This window comes from Hemicordylus capensis, chromosome 2, assembly GCF_027244095.1.
Source record: "Hemicordylus capensis ecotype Gifberg chromosome 2, rHemCap1.1.pri, whole genome shotgun sequence".
Taxonomy (NCBI): Eukaryota; Metazoa; Chordata; class Lepidosauria; order Squamata; family Cordylidae; genus Hemicordylus; species Hemicordylus capensis.
The window spans coordinates 172401835-172419188 of NC_069658.1; the positions used below are offsets into that span (position 1 = coordinate 172401835).

A 17354-nucleotide genomic window follows, 5' to 3' on the forward strand; every position below is an offset into this window, starting at 1 on the left:
TGTTGTGTGACATCTACCTGATCCTGAGTACATGGCACAGTCTATCACAAGGAAGTCAGGCACGGGATGTTTAACAGGTAAGTATTTTCCTGTTCCTGCACTCTGTAGAGGCCTTCCAGTCTTTTGGAGTGGAAGTATGTCGAACTTCCCATGCATATTGCGCAGCTTTAGAAATAACTGGTAAGAGTGGCAAGGCCACAGGTTGCATCGATAAGGATTTTGCCATGAAGTTATAGACCGGGTCATCAATTGTGCCAAGCTCTGACTTCAGATCTAGACCCAATGCAGAAGCCATTTCTTTAAGTCGAACACAATACGCCTTCATTTCCTCTGTGGGGGACACATGAGAAGGTATTGCCACATCACGTGAAGGGTCTGGGTCAATAGATTCAGTATCAGATTCAAAATCTGAAGATCCACGATGACTCTTTCCCGATGGTACCGGAGAGGAATGTGGAAGAGGGACTTTAACCGGAGAGGTGGTAGGTATAGGCAAAGCAGTCTCCCAGGGGTCTGTCTGGATGGCTGCTGATATCACTTGCTTATGTTTAGTTGGGTTTGTTTGGTAAGTAGCATTGGCTTTGGTGGGGATGGAGCTATTGTGTTTGTGTTGCTGCAGCTATTGTCCTCACCAGCTTAGTTGGCAATGTACGAGGAGCATCTCCTCCCGCTAAAGTAAGTATAGATTGTAAGTAAGAACTTGCCAGAGGAATACTTCCATCAAATCCTCCTGACTGCCAAGATCTGTCATCTTCATAATTATAAGTCAATCTTGGAGAGGTTTGGCAAAGGGTAATCACCTGTCTTGTTGGAGCTACAGCATGGGAGAACCCACGTGTGCCATGGAGATGTAGTAGTCAATTGTGCCACAGTTAGAGTGAGGGGCACCTGTTTACTAGGACATGTAGATGTGCTTTCTTAGGGTAGCGGATGTGTCTCCCCTTCATCTGATTGGGGGAAACCCTTGAAAATAGACGGAGTAGTTGTATTAGAGTCCAGCATAGTCAGGAGAGATTGTGCTGTATTTGGGTCTAGTGAACTCGCCTCTTCAACTCCTGGAGAGCCCTCTTCCTCGATTTTGAAAGTCACTGGTGCTCGGTAACGAAGAGTAACTGTTGTTAAAATAACTGGAGTATTTAAAGTTGAGATTAACTCCTTTTCTCTCGGTGTTAAATGCAATCTTATAAGCATTGCTGCTGGGGATAATGAGAGTGCTCTCAACACCGACCCTTTTAGAAAAGGCTGGTTTTGTGGCCTCGGTGTCGAAGGTTTTGATGCCGGAAGTGTCGACTTCGACGCCGTTTTTGTACACTCTCTCAACATTGATGCTTGGCCCTGTGTTGATGTCGAGGGCCATTCGGCTGATATCGATGGTTGAGCTTGCTCAGAACTTGTCAATGTTGATCCATCGACGTACAAGTCGGCATCATAGTTGTCTGTTTAGTTGGAGTTGTACTCAGTCTCGACAAAGTCGGTGTTGGTGGTCTGGACACCAACACGAAGACTACATCCTGCACTGAGGCAGGAGAAGGAGTCAACTTCGATGTTGAAGTTTCGCTCTTCTTTTTGGCGTGCCCTGAGGCATCCGCCATTTTGTCTCCACGCCTTTTTGAGGCCTTTGGAGATTGGAAGGTGTGTAGTCCAGATTTCTAAGAGCGGCCCTCCAAGTGCCACGTTGTGTCTCTAATGTCACCCTGCAGCTAGAAACGGGCATGATAAAGGTGGAGGCCAGAGTGTGAATTGCCATCCTTAGTCTCTGGCTTAAATTATCTCTCAACCCTGGGGCCTGGACCCACTGAACCTGCAGGACAAATTTCAATACTCCTGAAAACGTGCCATTTGGTCTAAAATGTCGTTCTTGGGCTTCTCCCCGTCTTTTCTACTTGCTATGGGCTATGACCAGGCAAAAACAGTTATTGAACAGAGGATAATGGATATAAAATGCCAAAATGATCTAGGCATGGCCCCAAACTTTCTTTCCTCAGAAAGTCTTAGATACTCTGCCTCCCCTGCTGCTTACCTAGCACAGTTTGAAGTTCCAAAACACAGGAAGGCCTTCTCCCTTGCCTGATGTCAAGCCCTTCCCTCTGCTGTTTTAGAAGGCAGATATAAAAGGATTCCGATTGCGGAGAGGCTATGTCCCTGCGACACTAGGCAGGTCAAAACCACAGAGCATATTCTCCTTTACTGCCCTTCTATAGAGACAGCCACGCAAAGCTCATTCTCTCACTACTAATTAAGTACCCTGGATGTTAGATCCACTCCTATACCATGCTGCTGCTTTCAGATGAAGATCCGACCCTCATGTATAATGTTGAAGTTCCATGTGGCAGCGTGTAGGATACACCAGGCCCTGACAGCCACCAGGCTTCGCAGCACAAACTTCTCCTCTCCGTTTGACCTCATACTAGACCAGGAAGTAGAGGGCCAAATTGCTCTGCCAATCTACACAAATCAGAGAGTTATGCAGTACTCTGGTACTAAGAAAGTATCAGAAGCAGCATGACATTGCTGAAATGGCACTGTTTACTCCCAAGTGGGACAGGAGAGAGGCATGGCTTGGGGAAATTTTTTATCATTTGATCCCCTTAACATTTACATTGTTATGACAAACTTTGAGATCAATTTCTTGAAAAGGCATAGGCCCACAATACATGAGACCACAGCTGTGACCTGGCAGAACACACCTGAAAGTCAAGCCCACAGCTGGAAAGAAAATCCCACCATTTTACCTTGACTAACTCAAAGGGAAACCTCTCGTGGAAAATGCGGTTGATTCGGGCTCCACCGGATAATTCTAGTGTGTCTACCTGGTCTCCAGAACCTTCAATCCGCTTCTCAAAGTCTACTGCAAACTGTTGGACCATCCTGCAGAAAGAAAAAGAGGGACCCACAACAGGATTTTTACCATGCCAAGACCAGCTGAATCAGTGCCATGTCCCGCCCATCAGAAACACATGTTCAAAGGGAAAACTTTTAGTGGATAGACTTGTTGGCGTGTGTATGAAAGCTTACCTGTATTTACCTGAATAGAAGACGACTCTGAGTTTAAGAACCTCCTTTAAAAATATGGGTTAAATATAGTTTATACCAGGGATTCTCAATGTTGGATCCCCAGATGTTACTGGACTTCAATACCCATAATCCCCAGCCAAAGGCTACTGAGGTTTATACTATTTACCCAAAAGTAAGAGGATCCTGAATTGAAGAGGACTCCTCAATTTCTAACATCAAATAACTTGGGGGGAAACTTGGATTCAGGTAAATACAGTAACTCTTTTCTAGGAAGCTTTTTTTAAAAATCCAGCAAGTGAAGTAGTCTGCCAAGGATGATCTTTATTTATCACCTTAACATCGCAAAGTTTTCTGCTAGACAGCTCAGAAACTTTAATTAGGGTGGGTAACAAGAGATTTCAATATAAATTCTTTTATAACAACATGAGATGTCCAAATGCTCAAACCTTCGCTAGCTTAACCTGGCCACCAAAACACCATCTTTTAACAGAAAGATTCTAAAGATCTGAATTTGACATTAGATGCTATACTTATGATCCCAAGCACACACACAAACACAAAATCCCAATTATAATCCAAAAGTTGCAAGAGATAACTTTGCTTTTAAGATAGCAAGACTGAGGCCAAATTTCCTTTCTCTATTGTTGGACGCCTTTGAAAAGGGTCCTTTCAAGTTCACACTTGTGTCCACCTCCTTAAAATCCACCTTTTCCATAAAACCACTGGCATAACATCTTAGTACTCACCCCCAAGTGCAACTAAGCCTAAGTATATTTAACTGCATCAGCTCACAACCTTGCTATCCCTTCCCTCTGTTTTGTCCTTAGTTGATATTTCAGTTACAAGCTCTTCAAGGACAGGGACCTGTCTTTTTTTGCTTATGGAACTCTGTAAAACTCCATTCACATTAATGGTGCTGTATAAGTTAAAAACAGAGGAACCACTTCTGAATGCTTGCCATGACACCAGTGACCTCCCTCCAAAACCAACATTACATTTTCATGCCTCCTAAGAGAACACAAGCCAGCGTGGTGTAGTGGTTAGAGTGCTGGACTAGGACCAGGGAGACCCGAGTTCAAATCCTCATTCAGCCATGATACTAGCTGGGTGACTCTGGGCCAGTCACTTCTCTCTCAGCCTAACCTACTTCACAGGGTTGTTGTGAGGAGAAACTCAAGTATGTAGTACACCGCTCTGGGCTCCTTGGAGGAAGAGTGGGATATAAATGTAATAATAATAATAATAATAATAATAATCCCAGAAAACATAATATAGAAAGCAAGTTGCCCAAGCAAGAGACAGAGCTCACTGTGGGTTTGACCTACTGCAGCAAAGCTTTGGTTTTTCTTGTAGGGTCATCAGGGCGGAAGTTCTTATATTCCTCCACCTCTTTCTCTAGGGACAGCAGCTGGCTCTGGAGTTTGCTTCGTAGTGATGGCAGAGTCTCCCGAATATGGTTTGTCAATTGCTATGGAGAAGAGAAAACCAGCAAGAATAATCTTACATCAACATCACCAGCAGCAGTGTTGCTTACTACAAAGGAGAAGCCAGATCCCCAGAAAATATTTAAGGACTACAACTTTGGGGTCTCAAGTGGTGTGATGAATCCCCTCACCTTGCCTTAGAAGGCTGAAATAGGCTGTGTTATCAAGGTATTGTCCAGGGTATGTACACAGCACTCAAAGGTCTTTGCAGCCCTGGCACTGACTGCCCTAGCTCTAGCAGCATACCCTACTCCCTAGCATCAGTACAATTTGTGCATCCCCATCAACAATGAGGGCAAGTGGGAAGTCTTTGGTGCTTCTATCACAGTCATCTCTTCCAAAGCAAGTACAGGGAGTCCCCAACTTACAAACAGGTTGTGTTCTAAAAATTTGTAAGTTGGATGTTTATTTATTTTATTTATAACTCGGAACACATATAGTTCCTATGGGGGATGACTTATTTGTATGTGTAAATTGGCATTTGTAAGTTGGGGACTTTATTAATTTAATAGGTTATGGAGCTTTGTATGAAAGTACGGCTCAGGTGTTTATAAATCAGGGAGTGCCTGTACTGGCCTAGGGATCTAACAAAGGTATTCCTGTTGCAGAAAGATTTGCCCAGTTTCACAAGGACAAATATGTTCAACAGCCCAAGGGCTCAGAACAAATCCACTGAAAAGCTGTATATTAGAAGATATAAGCACTACTGCATACTTATCTCATTTAAGCAGCAGGCCAGGTACTTAGCCAAGTATTCCTGAAGGAGAAATAAGAACACTCCTACCTCTGCCTTCCCCACTTTTATTTATTTATTTAATATATTTTTATACCTCCCAAAACGTACATCTTTGGGCAGTTTACAACAAGATAAAAACAACATTAAAACCTTAATTAAAAACAAAAACAAGAAATTTAAAACAACAATTAAAATTTTGTTAAAAAACAACAACATTAAAAACAATCAAAACAGTATCAGTTAAAAGCCTGGGTGACATGTTTGACTCAGCTCTAAATTGAGGGACAATATAATTGTTTTATCCAAACTGAGATGGACTGCTTTTTGGGGTTAAGCTATGAGAATATGAGCCAAAATTATAAACGATCTGATGTAATTATTCCGGATCTCTTGGCATATTCAGTTCTTCTGCATCTTGTATGTTTAGTTGTGTATGTTCTTTTAATTAGTTTATTTGAAATATTATACACAATATCACTGTTCTGTTTTGTTTGAAGAGGGCTTAATAAACAGACTGACTGATCTGAGGGGTGAAAGCCACTTTCTCTCATGATGCAGTACCACCACAATATATGGCTGGGGTGAGGCCTCTTCTTGTCAAAGACAAGCTAATTAAAGAGAGTCAGGTTGTCTCCAGAACAGCCTACCTGGTTGAGGACCTTCTGCAAGTGGGGAGTTCCCATGCGGTCTGCCATGTGTCTGTAAGCAGGGTGGGAAAGGAAGAACTTGCGTTCAGCTGCCAGCGCTGCTCGGATGTCCTTCTTACCATCAATATCCTTCTGGCTCCGGTTCACAACTCCAATGTAGCCTATAAATGGACAGCTCCAAATGTTAGTTTCTACCTTAAACTTTTGCACTGGGCTATAGGAAATTCTGAAGACAGGGTAGGGTCATAAGCAGCAACTGCAGAAAGCAACAGAACCCTGACAACCCACACTTAAAATGGGAATATTCTATCACTCTTGCTCTGCTTGGAAATGCATGAATACATATGGGGATGGCGGGGTAGCTTTTTCCACAAGCAGAAGACAGGAAAGAAGCAGAAGACAGGAATTATTCACGCAACATACTTTTTTTCTTTCAGTCCTGGCCTTACCCTGATGCCTCAACTTTTCTTCCTTAGTTCACGAAAGCACTGGAATTCAGAAGTGCTAGGAAGTCAAAAGGCACTACCAACATTAAAACATGAGAATGTGCCTGTTTTTGCATAGTTTATTAAAAATGTAGAATGATGATTTTTGAGCAGGATGGCAGGTACATTGATTGAAAAGGTAAGCAAAGATCACACCTATGCCAGAAATTTAAATGTGCTGGTGGAATAAATCATTTCCAAATCTAGTTCTATATTTAGAAGTCTCTCAAGTCCAAGCTGAAGCCCAAGCCCAAGTTAAAAGCAATTCAAACTTAGTAATTCATCAGGATATACAAGCAGATCATAAACTTGGTGTCCAGAGCCTGCTAAGCAAACTTGACCTCCAACTAGGAACATTCTTCTATTCTGCAATTTGGTAGTTTCAAAGTCAGTTTTCTGAGTTAGAGTTGGAGTTCTATAGCTCCAACTTCCAAATCCTTGAAAGGATTTAATGTTGGCCCTGCCGACGATCCGGTTAGGTAGGCGACTAACCAGAGCGCAAGTGGAGGAAGACTCAACTCAAATCCAACAGATTGCGACACAGAGCACATTTAAAGATCTATGCTCTGGCTATACGTGCAGCAAAGAAGTGTCTCTTTTCTGCCCGTATTGCTTCCGCAGGCTCTAGTCCAGCGGAGCTATTCAGGGTTGTGAGGGGGCTAGTAGGGCCCCCTGCTCCCCTGAATTCGAATTTGGAACCATCAGTTGCCTGCTGTGACACTTTTAATGAGTTTTTTGTGGACAAAGTCTCTCGTATTCGGGTCTATCTAGATTTAGATTTAGAGTCCAGTTATCGCAGTGTCAGATGCACTGCAGCAACTCCTCTTGTGTGGTTAGGCTGGATCAATTTCAGTTTGTGACTCCTGAGAATGTGGACAAGCTGCTCAGAACGGTGCGTCCTACCACCTGTCTGCTTGACCCTTGCCCAACGTGGCTTATACTGTAATCTGGCAAGGAGACTGTTGTGGAGAGCCTGATGGCAATTATAAATACCTCTCTGAGAGAGGGCAGGATGCCTCCTTGTTTAAAGGAGGCAATTATTAGACCTATTCTTAAGAAGCCTGCCTTGGACCCCTCGGAGTTTAGTAACTACAGGCCTGTCTCCAACCTCCCATGGTTGGGCAAGGTGATTGAGAGGGTGGTAGCCTCTCAGGTCCAGGCGGTCTTGGAGGAAACTGACTATCTAGACGCATTTCAAACTGGTTTTCGGGCGGGCTATGGGGTGGAGACTGCCTTGGTCGGCCTGATGGATGATCTCCAATCGGGAATGGACAGAGAAAGTGTGACTCTGTTGGTCCTTTTGGATCTCTCAGCGGCTTTCGTTACTATAGACCATAGTATCCTTCTGGAACGTCTGAGGGAGTTGGGGGTGGGAGGCACTGCTTTGCAGTGGTTCCGTTCCTACCTTTCTGGAAGATCCCAGATGGTGTCGCTTGGAGACTGTTGCTCTTCAAAATCTGAGCTTTTATATGGGGTGCCTCAGGGCTCCATACTGTCTCCAATGCTTTTTAATATCTACATGAAACCGTTGGGAGAGATCATCCGGAGATTTGGTGCTGGGTGTAATCAGTATGCTGATGACACCCAAATCTATTTCTCCTTGTCAACATCATCAGGAGAAGGCATATCCTCCCTGAATGCCTGCTTAGAAGCAGTAATGGGCTGGATGAGGGATAACAAACAGACTGAATGCAGACAAGATGGAGGTACTTATTGTGCGGGGTCGTCACTCGGGAACCGATATTGATCTACCTGTTCTAGATGGGGTCACACTTCCTCAGAAGGAACAAGTATGCAGTTTGGGAGTGCTTCTGGATCCATATCTTTCCCTGGTTCCCCAGGTTGAGGCAGTGGCCAGAAGCGCTTTCTATCAGTTTCGGTTGATACATCAGCTGCGTCCATTTCTTGAGGTTCATGATCTCAAAACAGTAGTGCACTTGTTGGTAACCTCCAGACTTGATTACTGCAATGCGCACTTGTGGGGCTGCCTTTGTACATAGTCCAGAAACTGCAATTAGTACAAAATGTGGCAGCCAGGTTGGTCTCCGGGTCATCTCGAAGAGACCATATTACTCCTATATTACAGGAGTTGCACTGGCTGCCAATAAGTTTCCGGGCAAAATACAAAGTGCTGATTATAACCTATAAAGCCCTAAACCGCTTAGGCCCACGGTATTTAAGAGAGCATCTTCTTCTGCATGATCCCCATCGTCCACTGCGTACATCAGGGGAGGCTCGTCTGTGGCTACCTTCATGTCGTCTGGTGGCCACCCTGGGACGGGCCTCCTCTGTTGCTGCCCCGAGACTTTGGAACATGCTTCCCATGGGAACAAGAGTCTCCCCATCTCTAGCAGCTTTTAAAAAGTGTCTAAAGACTTATCTTTTTAACCAGGCCTTTTAGCTTTTTAACTTTGTAACTTTTTTAATTTTGGATTATTTATTGAGTTGTTTTAAGCTGTTTTTAATATTTAATTGATTTTAATGTTTTGTTTTTATTTGTTGTGAACCGCCCTGAGACATTAGGTTAGGGCCGTATAAAAATGCACTAAATAAATAAATAAAATAAATAAATAAACTATAGCTTAGTACCAAAGATGAAAGGTTTGATAGCTTCATGTCAAACATATTGTGCAAATTTGTTCAGGGATGATAAAGGGAGGAGCAGGGAGGAGATTCTTCAAGAATGGCTACTTTCACTTGCTCCAACACCCACTGGATACAATCCAATAAGGAGTGTATTAAAATACACAATGTACAATAGGTGGGAGCCATATAATTAATCCAGGTACTTCTTTAATTCAAGGAAGGTATCCCTGTTATGTAATATCTACTCATTTTATTCAAGATGATGGATTTAACCCCATGCCACAAGCCTCTGTGCACTCAATGGAACAGTCTTCCACTGTTAGTTTGAATAGATTTCTACCTCGCCGCAGAGGTAAGAGTTTGTTCTCCAAGATGTCTCTGGCATCAGTGCCTTCATCCATCAAGTCTAGCTTGGTTATTACCCCAATTGTCCGTAGGCCTGAAAAAGAAACAGAACTGCTGATCAATAGGAGGTACAGATACTTAGGTGAACAGTTAAATGAGCTCTCAAAAGTGATTTCACACCATGGGATACTTTCTCCTCAACAAAACAGTGATAGCATGGATGTGAAGTCCACACATCACCTGGTACACTGACAGGCACAATATAATAATTAATATGCTTAGCTGAACTAGTGCCCAGGCTTGTCAACAAATGTTCTCAATTTTGTAAAATATCTTATCTCTTATACTACTCCATGGTGCAGCACAGAATTAAAGTCATGATCACTGAGAGAATTCCTCTATTTATTTATTTATTTATTTATTTTTGTACTTCAAGTTGTGTCTGAGACTTCTATTACTGGAAGACATTCAGCTGTCAGTACCCACTAGGAAATGGCCTTTAAAGTCTGGGATCTTAGAGTCAGGCTTCTGATACACAACAGTAGAGGTGTATCTGGACAGACTTATTCCACCTGGAAGGAGTCGAGACTTCCTGTTGTCAGGAGCAGCTCAGAATGATATCTAGGAGTCCCATCCTAGTTTCCTCTGGGACCATATGCATTTGGCAGTAAAGTTAGTGCAAGAGAAAAAAAGAATATTGCTTTACCTTGTGGGTCAACTTCTTTGGCCATTTTGAGAGCATCTGAGTTAGCCAAATCCATATTTGCTGGAGTCACAGCAAGAATCAAGCTACTATCTCTACTGATGAACTGCAAAATCATCTCTTTGATCTGGTACTCAATGTCCTGGGGTTGGTCACCCACTGGCACCTTAGTGATACCCGGAAGGTCAATCAAAGTCAGATTCAGCACTGCAAAGAAAGTGAGCAAAGAGTAAGACTCTCCCTTTGAGGTGGTCACCCGGCTTCGCCTCAAAATGGGCCTTCAGAGATTTTTACAAAGCCTTTCCACACAGGAAAGGAGGGGAGCAGGACATTACAGGGGGTTTCACAGGAATTCCACCCCCCCCATAAGGTATTTTTTTCATTTATAAAAATATTGGGCGTGGATTTTCTCTCTTGCAAATAAACTATGCCAGGGGTGTCAAACTCAAATCTGGTGGTGGGCCAGATTGAATTCTGATGCACCTTTGGGGAGCCACGTATAATCCTGTGCCACCTTCTGGCACTTCGTGCCCTCCTTGCACCACATTCTGTCTTCCTCCTCCTCCCCACCAGCTTTCTCTCATTCCCTGCCACTTAAATTAGCTGAATGCACTACTTTTACTCCAGAATTTACTCAGGGAAAATTTAAGTAATTCTTTGGTAGTTTTTGGAAGAAATTCTAAATATCATACTTCCCAATCACCAAATTATGCTCAGGGAAATTTTATTTATCTGTTTTTAAAGTTTTTGGTATTTAAGAAGTATATATGAAGCTGCCTTATACTGAGTCAGACTACTGGTCCATCTAGCTCAGTATTGTCTATACAGACTGGCAGCACCTTCTCCAAGGTTGCAGGCAGGAGTCTCTCTCAGCCCTGTCTTGGAGATGCCAGGGAAGGAACTTGGAACCTTCTGCAGGCAAGCATGCAGGTGCTCTTCCCAGAGCGGCCGTATCCTCCAAGGGGAATATTTTACAGTGCTAACACAAGTGATTCTGAACATAACCATCATATTTAAATGGTTATTGTTCTCTACAGATTTTTAACACTCAGTAATTATATCCAAAGCAACAGTATGCCCAAGAAGAGCATAAACCCTCTTCCCCCCCTTCCTCATCCTCCACTCACGTCTTCTTTCTTCCTCTTCCTCCTGCTCTGCTCTCTCTCCCCCTCCCTCCCTCTCTTCCTCTCCTCTCCTCTCCCTCCCTCTTCTTTGCCTTCCTCCTCCTCCTGCTTTCTTTCCCCTCTTCCAGGCTAGCACTTCATGAGCTGAAGAGTGCCATGAGGATACAGTGCCAGGAGGTTGCCAACATTCCAATGGATCCACACACTTTCTGATCCTTCACCACAAACTCCACAAGTGTGGGAGACTAGAGAGAGGGAGGATAGGGAGGCTTTACAAGAGGGGAATGAGGGAGGGAGCAGGCTTAGAGAGTGGGAGGGAAAGAGAGGGAGGAAGGGATGGGGCAGGCTTGATGAGAAGAAGAGCATGCGAGAGAGACAGGGAAAGGGGATGGAAGAGGGGGAGAGAAGTAGTGGGGGAAAGGAAAGAGCAGCTCAAGAAGTCAGTCAGTACTTTGAAAGGAGGAAGCCTTTGACTGGCTGAAGGAAGGAAGGAGTGTGGCGAATGGCAAGTAGAAGCTGTTAATCAAGAAGAATTGAATTTGAGCACCTCAGTGGAGAATTCCTAAGGGAGGGGCTTTAGAATGGAGGAAACAGGAGATTATAGAGTCAGTTAAGCGTCTCTTGACAGAGGCTCTGAATAGGGTCTCTAGGGAGGGACTGAGGGCTGGAGATTGGGAGGTTAGATGGGCAGGTTTTACACACTAGGCTAGACTTCTGTTAATCAAGCATGACTAACAGATATTAGAATGTAATTCAATCAATATCTATCCTCTCAAGCTTCTCCAACAATCTAGATCTATCAGTCAAATCAAAGGCCAACGTAACATCAATAAACACACCATAATTTTTTTTTTAAATGGCCATTGGTATATTTCTGAATTAGGGTAGGTCAATGGTGCTATGGCCTTTAAGAAAACCAGGCCACTCTGGATGAAAACGTTTTAAAGATTCCTCCCAATCCTCCAACGTATTTAAAAGATGTTGAAAATATAGTTTGGAGTAAACATCTAAAAGACTAATTAAATGCTAATTAGAGGAATCTTGCCCATTACTTTGTTTCCAGTTATGGGGTATGACACATGAATTGCCATTTTATATAAGTATGTATGTATATGTAAACCGCTTTGGAAATTTCAGTTGAAAAGCGGTATATAAATATCTGTTGTACTGCACTGTAATGTAATTTCTGAAAAGGGTCTTGCCAGAATGGGGGCCCACCAGCACACATTCAGTTTATAGACCTCAGGGGGCACCATGTCCTCTCCAGGAGCTTTCCCAAGAGTTAATCAGCTGCTTGCACTCTATTTCCATGACAGCTGGCCACACTGGGAGTGTGTATAACAGATCTAATTGTTGGAAGAGCATAGTTATACAGGGGTTATACAACCAGGGGAGGTTGTTTTCCAGTGAAGGGCTGAAAGTCATAGAAAGCTTGTTACTTCTTATTCAGTCACATCTGAAACCTGGAAGTAAAGCCACTGTTTATGGACTAAAAATCTTAAATAAGAAGCTGAATACTATACTGGTGCAACAGTGCCAGTAGAGTTAAGCTGGAGAGTGTCTTCAGCGTTCCACCATTATAAGCCCTGAACATTCTATTGCTTATCAAATCAATACCATTTGTCTGATCTGCCTGGCCATCAGCACACATTCACTAGGTGACAAGAGACACCTCCCCTGCAAATTTGGTGGTTTTCCATTTGGAAAATGGCTCAGATAGAGCAGTTTAACCTCTTTTGAACAGAGGTTTAAAGGGTTGATTATTCTGTAGCTGATTTGCATAGTTTCCGCCTTTAGCCTACAGCCAGAAGAGTTCATTCTGTATATTCCCTGGGACCCAATTTATTGTTATTTTGCAATTGATCCTCAAAGTTGAGTTTCAGGAGGCAGAAAAATGCATTCTTGGTGCTTACAGAGTCTGTGCAGTAGCAAATTTGAAGTTATAGTGCTGCCCACAATAATCATGGCAGCTAACTCACTGCCCTGACTCTGTTGCCCACTGCAGTAATCCTGATGCCTGCTGCTCACGCTGGCCGAGGCCCCCAGTAATCCCTGCTGGCTGCTCCAGCCTACATCCCCAGGGCTCAGATGTCCTCTGCACATGTGCGGAGGCCATCGAGCCCTGGGGGCAGGGCAGCCCGTCAGGGAACACCAACTGGGATGAGGAGTGTGCCAAGGAGCCTGCTGGAACAGGTGAGGGGGTACCTGTGTGCCTGTCTGTGTCTGCGAATGACTATGTCACTTGTGTACAGCATTTTACACTATTTTGCTGATAACACCATCCTGAAGGAAATTAAAGCAAGCTGGAGAACTGTGAGGTATATGGGAAATTTCTGGGAAGAAATTCTGTAATTTTAGACACAGTTGTTAAAACATTTATTTTTAATTATTGTTGTTTGTTTATGTTTGAACACAAATTACCTGCTTCTTGTTGTATCCTTATTCACTGCTGAATAATAATGAGGTGGGATCACACTGACACTATTACTGAATCCACTAATTTCATTTATTTGTGTTTTTTTCAGACGGCAGTGGGGAGAGTGTGAGTTGTACAAAGTTTCTGGTGTTCTACATTAGGAGGTTCCACCTTAAAGTTTGGGTAAGCTCTTCCCTATAGTGTCTAATCATATTTCCCTTTTTAAAACATCTGGAAATTCAGTAACCCAGAAACCTTTGGTTTAAAATGAGAATTAAGCTGCTTTACATTATCACTCGTGCCCTAAAAAGAATGGAAATGGCAAGTTAAAGTTCCCATCTTAACTTCCTTGCCAGGTAAGCTGTAAAGACTTGGTATCGTCTACCCAGACTGTACGATGATGGATTTAGAAATAAGGCTCCATGCAGCCACACTTTGCCTTGGTCTTTCAGCTGAACATTTGTCTGGAGAGCGATGCATCCAGGCACATCCTAACAGGAGCAGTTTCTCTAATCACTTCCTAGAGATGCCCCTGATGAATTTCTGCCTGATGCATCTCTGATCGAGGCAAAGTGTGGGTGCATGGTGCCTCACTGCTAAAATCACATTATATACCAGACTGTACAAAGTCTGGATCCTGTATTCCAGTCAATTCACAGGGAATGCCAGATCGCCCTGGTGCACGCGTGCGTGCACACGCACACACATACACCCCTTGGAGGGGAGCCTTCAGGTCATTAAAGATAAATCCATCCAATACTTGTTAATGACAATTGATAAAGTATTGTCTATAATACAGGAGTAGAGAAACATCAGAACAAACAAGATTTTAAAATGCGTTTCTGATTAGAAAATCCAATCAAAATCTAGTTTCACAGCAATTCTTTTTGAGAAAGCTCTCTCAACTTCAAATGCGGTATTCACAAGGCCAAAGCAATTACCACAGAATAACAGAAGTGTGCTATCTGGGAATAAAGAGTGTACACATTTTCTTCATGATAGCAAACTATGATATTCATGTTTTGAACCAAGATATCTGGTGCCATTACATCTTTCCTAAGCTTAACTATTTCAATTCTTGCTACTAATAAATAGTGCATAAGGTTATAATGTTTTTTTTTTAAAATTGATATTTCCACCTCAAAAGACCAGCAGTCCTCAAATGTGTGTATGTGTTCCAGTAATACCTGCTTTTAGGAGGCCCAAATGCAGCACAAAAACCACACCTACCATGTGGTGAATACACCCGAAGGTTAATAGGAATGGGAGAGATGCCTTTATTTGTTCCCGTGGCCCTCTCTGTCTCCGCTTCAATCTCCTGTCGAACTTCATCAAAATCTGTAAACTTCTTTGACTTGCAGTGCAAAAATTCTGCATACTCTGCAGGAGAGAAGAAGTGTTCTATCAGTCAAGGTAAAATACAGACCTCTGGGAAGCTTGTCAGCACAGTCTTGTCCTCAACCACTTGCTTAGGCACCACTGGTGACCTAGAGTGTGTCTAGGCAAGCAACAGTGGCAAAGCTTCTCTTTCTCCCCCACCTTCACCACATCTCTGTGGGCAGCCATGGCTGCTGCAGCATTTGAAGTGAGAATGCTGTTCCTGGTGGTGGCCACCATTTTTTTTTTTAGTCTAAAATGAAGGCAGGAAATGGCCAGTGTCATTCCCTGCCTTATTCTAGATCTTTTTAAAAAATGGCTGATGCTTGCATCAGCCAGCTGCTGGAACATTTTTGGAACTTCCAGGCACTGTTGAAGCTGCCATTGTTTGCATATGCACAGCAGGGAGAGAGAGAAAAATATACTCCACACACAAACGGCAAATAAGTTTGGAGGGGGTGAGTTGCTTTGAGGCTGTGTTAGCACCATTTCTAACTGTCCCAAGTGCTTTACCATGCTTACCTCAGTGGTAGGACTGGACTGAGAATATTTCTCCCAAGTTATACAATGTTCACCTTGTTTGCTGTTTCATCAATCTGCTGCTGTTTTGGTGCCATTGTGGGGCAGGAGAGTGTCATCTTCTGGACATTAGTCACATGGATGTCCCCAGCTAACTGGGGATCACATAGTGCACACATAATGATGCTACTGAGCCAGAATTGGCTATGTAACAATGTCACAAAGCCAAATGAATTGAGAGCAATTCTTTCTGATCAGCATAGTCCTTAGTGCCTTTTAGAATGTTGCTTTTTGCCTTATCCTATGAAGAGTTTTGTCCTGAAACACATTAAGACTGCTAAACAATTCTGATTATTATTAAATTGGCTCTTGCATCCAGTGAGTTTTATTTATTTTACTTATAAAGTCCCAAGCATCAGGTACTCTAAATGCCTGAGAGACCATCTTCTTAAAGCTCAACAGATTCTTCTTGATTCTACCAGACATTTGCCACGTTTAAACAGCAGAAGCCACAAAAAGGCACATTCTCAGTCTTCTACAATGCACTCAGTGGTCCAACCAAGTTCCATCCAGAATTCTTTCCAGAACAGCTGTAAGGATTTCCTCTTTGGCCTGGCATTCAATCACCAGGATTAAGCAGCTGTGGGGTAACTTTAACTGGGTATTTTGTTTTATTTTAACTGTTACCAACCCTGAGCCCTAGGGAATGGGTGGGACAGAAACTGAATCCAAATGCAAGGCAAGGAGTCAATCTTTAGAACTCAGTCATTCAAGAAACAGGTTAACAACAATAATGAAGATCAGCATTTCAGTGATTATGAGCTATAGTCCATGTCATATCAGTGATTATTCATTCATGCATTCATTCGATTTCTATATCGCCCTCCAGAAATGGCTCAGGGCGGTTTACAAAGAGAAATAACAAACAAATAAGATTAATCCCTGTTCCCAAAGGGCTCACAATCTAAAAAGAAACATACAACAGACACCAGCAACAGTCACTGAAGGAACTGTGCTGGGGGCGGATAGGGCCAGTTACTCTCCCCCTGCTAAATAAAGAGAATCACCACGTTAAAAGGTGCCTCTTTGTCAAGTTAGCAGGGGTTAGCAGTCAGTTAGCAGAGTATATTATGAGCAATATACCTCTGAATACCAGTTGCAGGGGAGCAATGGCAGAAGGGTATGACTTTATCTCCTGCTGCTGGGCTTCCTGGAGGCATCTATTTGACCACTGTGAGAGAAAGGATGCTGGACTAGATGAGGTTTGGCTTGATCCAATTGGGTTCTTATGATCTTATGTTCACTTTCCAGCATAATATTCTACTCAGCCTATGTTAAATTAAAATCTGTGTGTATAGTCGAACAATCTATTCTACTTCTGCAAGATGGAAATTTAAACAAATTATATCTATACATAATAAATCAGCTTGCTTGCTTGATTATTTATTTGATTTGATTTGATTGGACAAAGACACTGATTTGTTCATCTGGAAACAATATAAAAACCGATGTAGTAAAGTTACACAAGGCACAGTAACAATGTGTTAACTAGAGCAAAGAGACTACTACATTCCCTGCTAATTGAACAAAAGAGGGACTTTTTTGAAGTGGTGATTCTCTTTATTGAGCAGGGATAGAGCAACTGGCCCTTTCCATCCCCAGTACAATATCCGTCCAGTGGTTGCTGCTGGTGTCTATCATGTTTCTTTTTAAAACTGTGATCCCTTTGGGGGCAGGGAGCCATTATATGTATGTATTAAATTTATTTATATCTATTAAAACAATTCGGGAACTTTTGTGGACAAGCAGAATATAAACATGTGTCATATTCATACATTCTAGCGTGGTCAAAGTCCAAGCAGAAATTGTACATGAGCACACTGACATCTAGACAAGGACTTGGGCCATTCTTTAAGT

General features: G+C 42.8%; 1 protein-coding gene across 7 annotated transcripts in view; it reads right to left on the reverse strand.

Annotated features, from left to right (window-relative positions):
- Positions 1–17354, reverse strand: part of DNM2 (dynamin 2) — a 108882-nt gene that overhangs the window by 58226 nt on the left and 33302 nt on the right. For all 7 annotated transcript variants that reach the window (XM_053291796.1, XM_053291797.1, XM_053291795.1 and 4 more), the window contains exons 3-8: positions 14772–14921; positions 10005–10208; positions 9294–9392; positions 5883–6043; positions 4341–4483; positions 2733–2868 (exon numbers count right to left, since the gene is read on the reverse strand). In XM_053291796.1, the coding sequence (XP_053147771.1) occupies positions 2733–2868; positions 4341–4483; positions 5883–6043; positions 9294–9392; positions 10005–10208; positions 14772–14921 (893 nt within the window). The remainder of the gene's footprint in view (positions 1–2732; positions 2869–4340; positions 4484–5882; positions 6044–9293; positions 9393–10004; positions 10209–14771; positions 14922–17354) is intronic.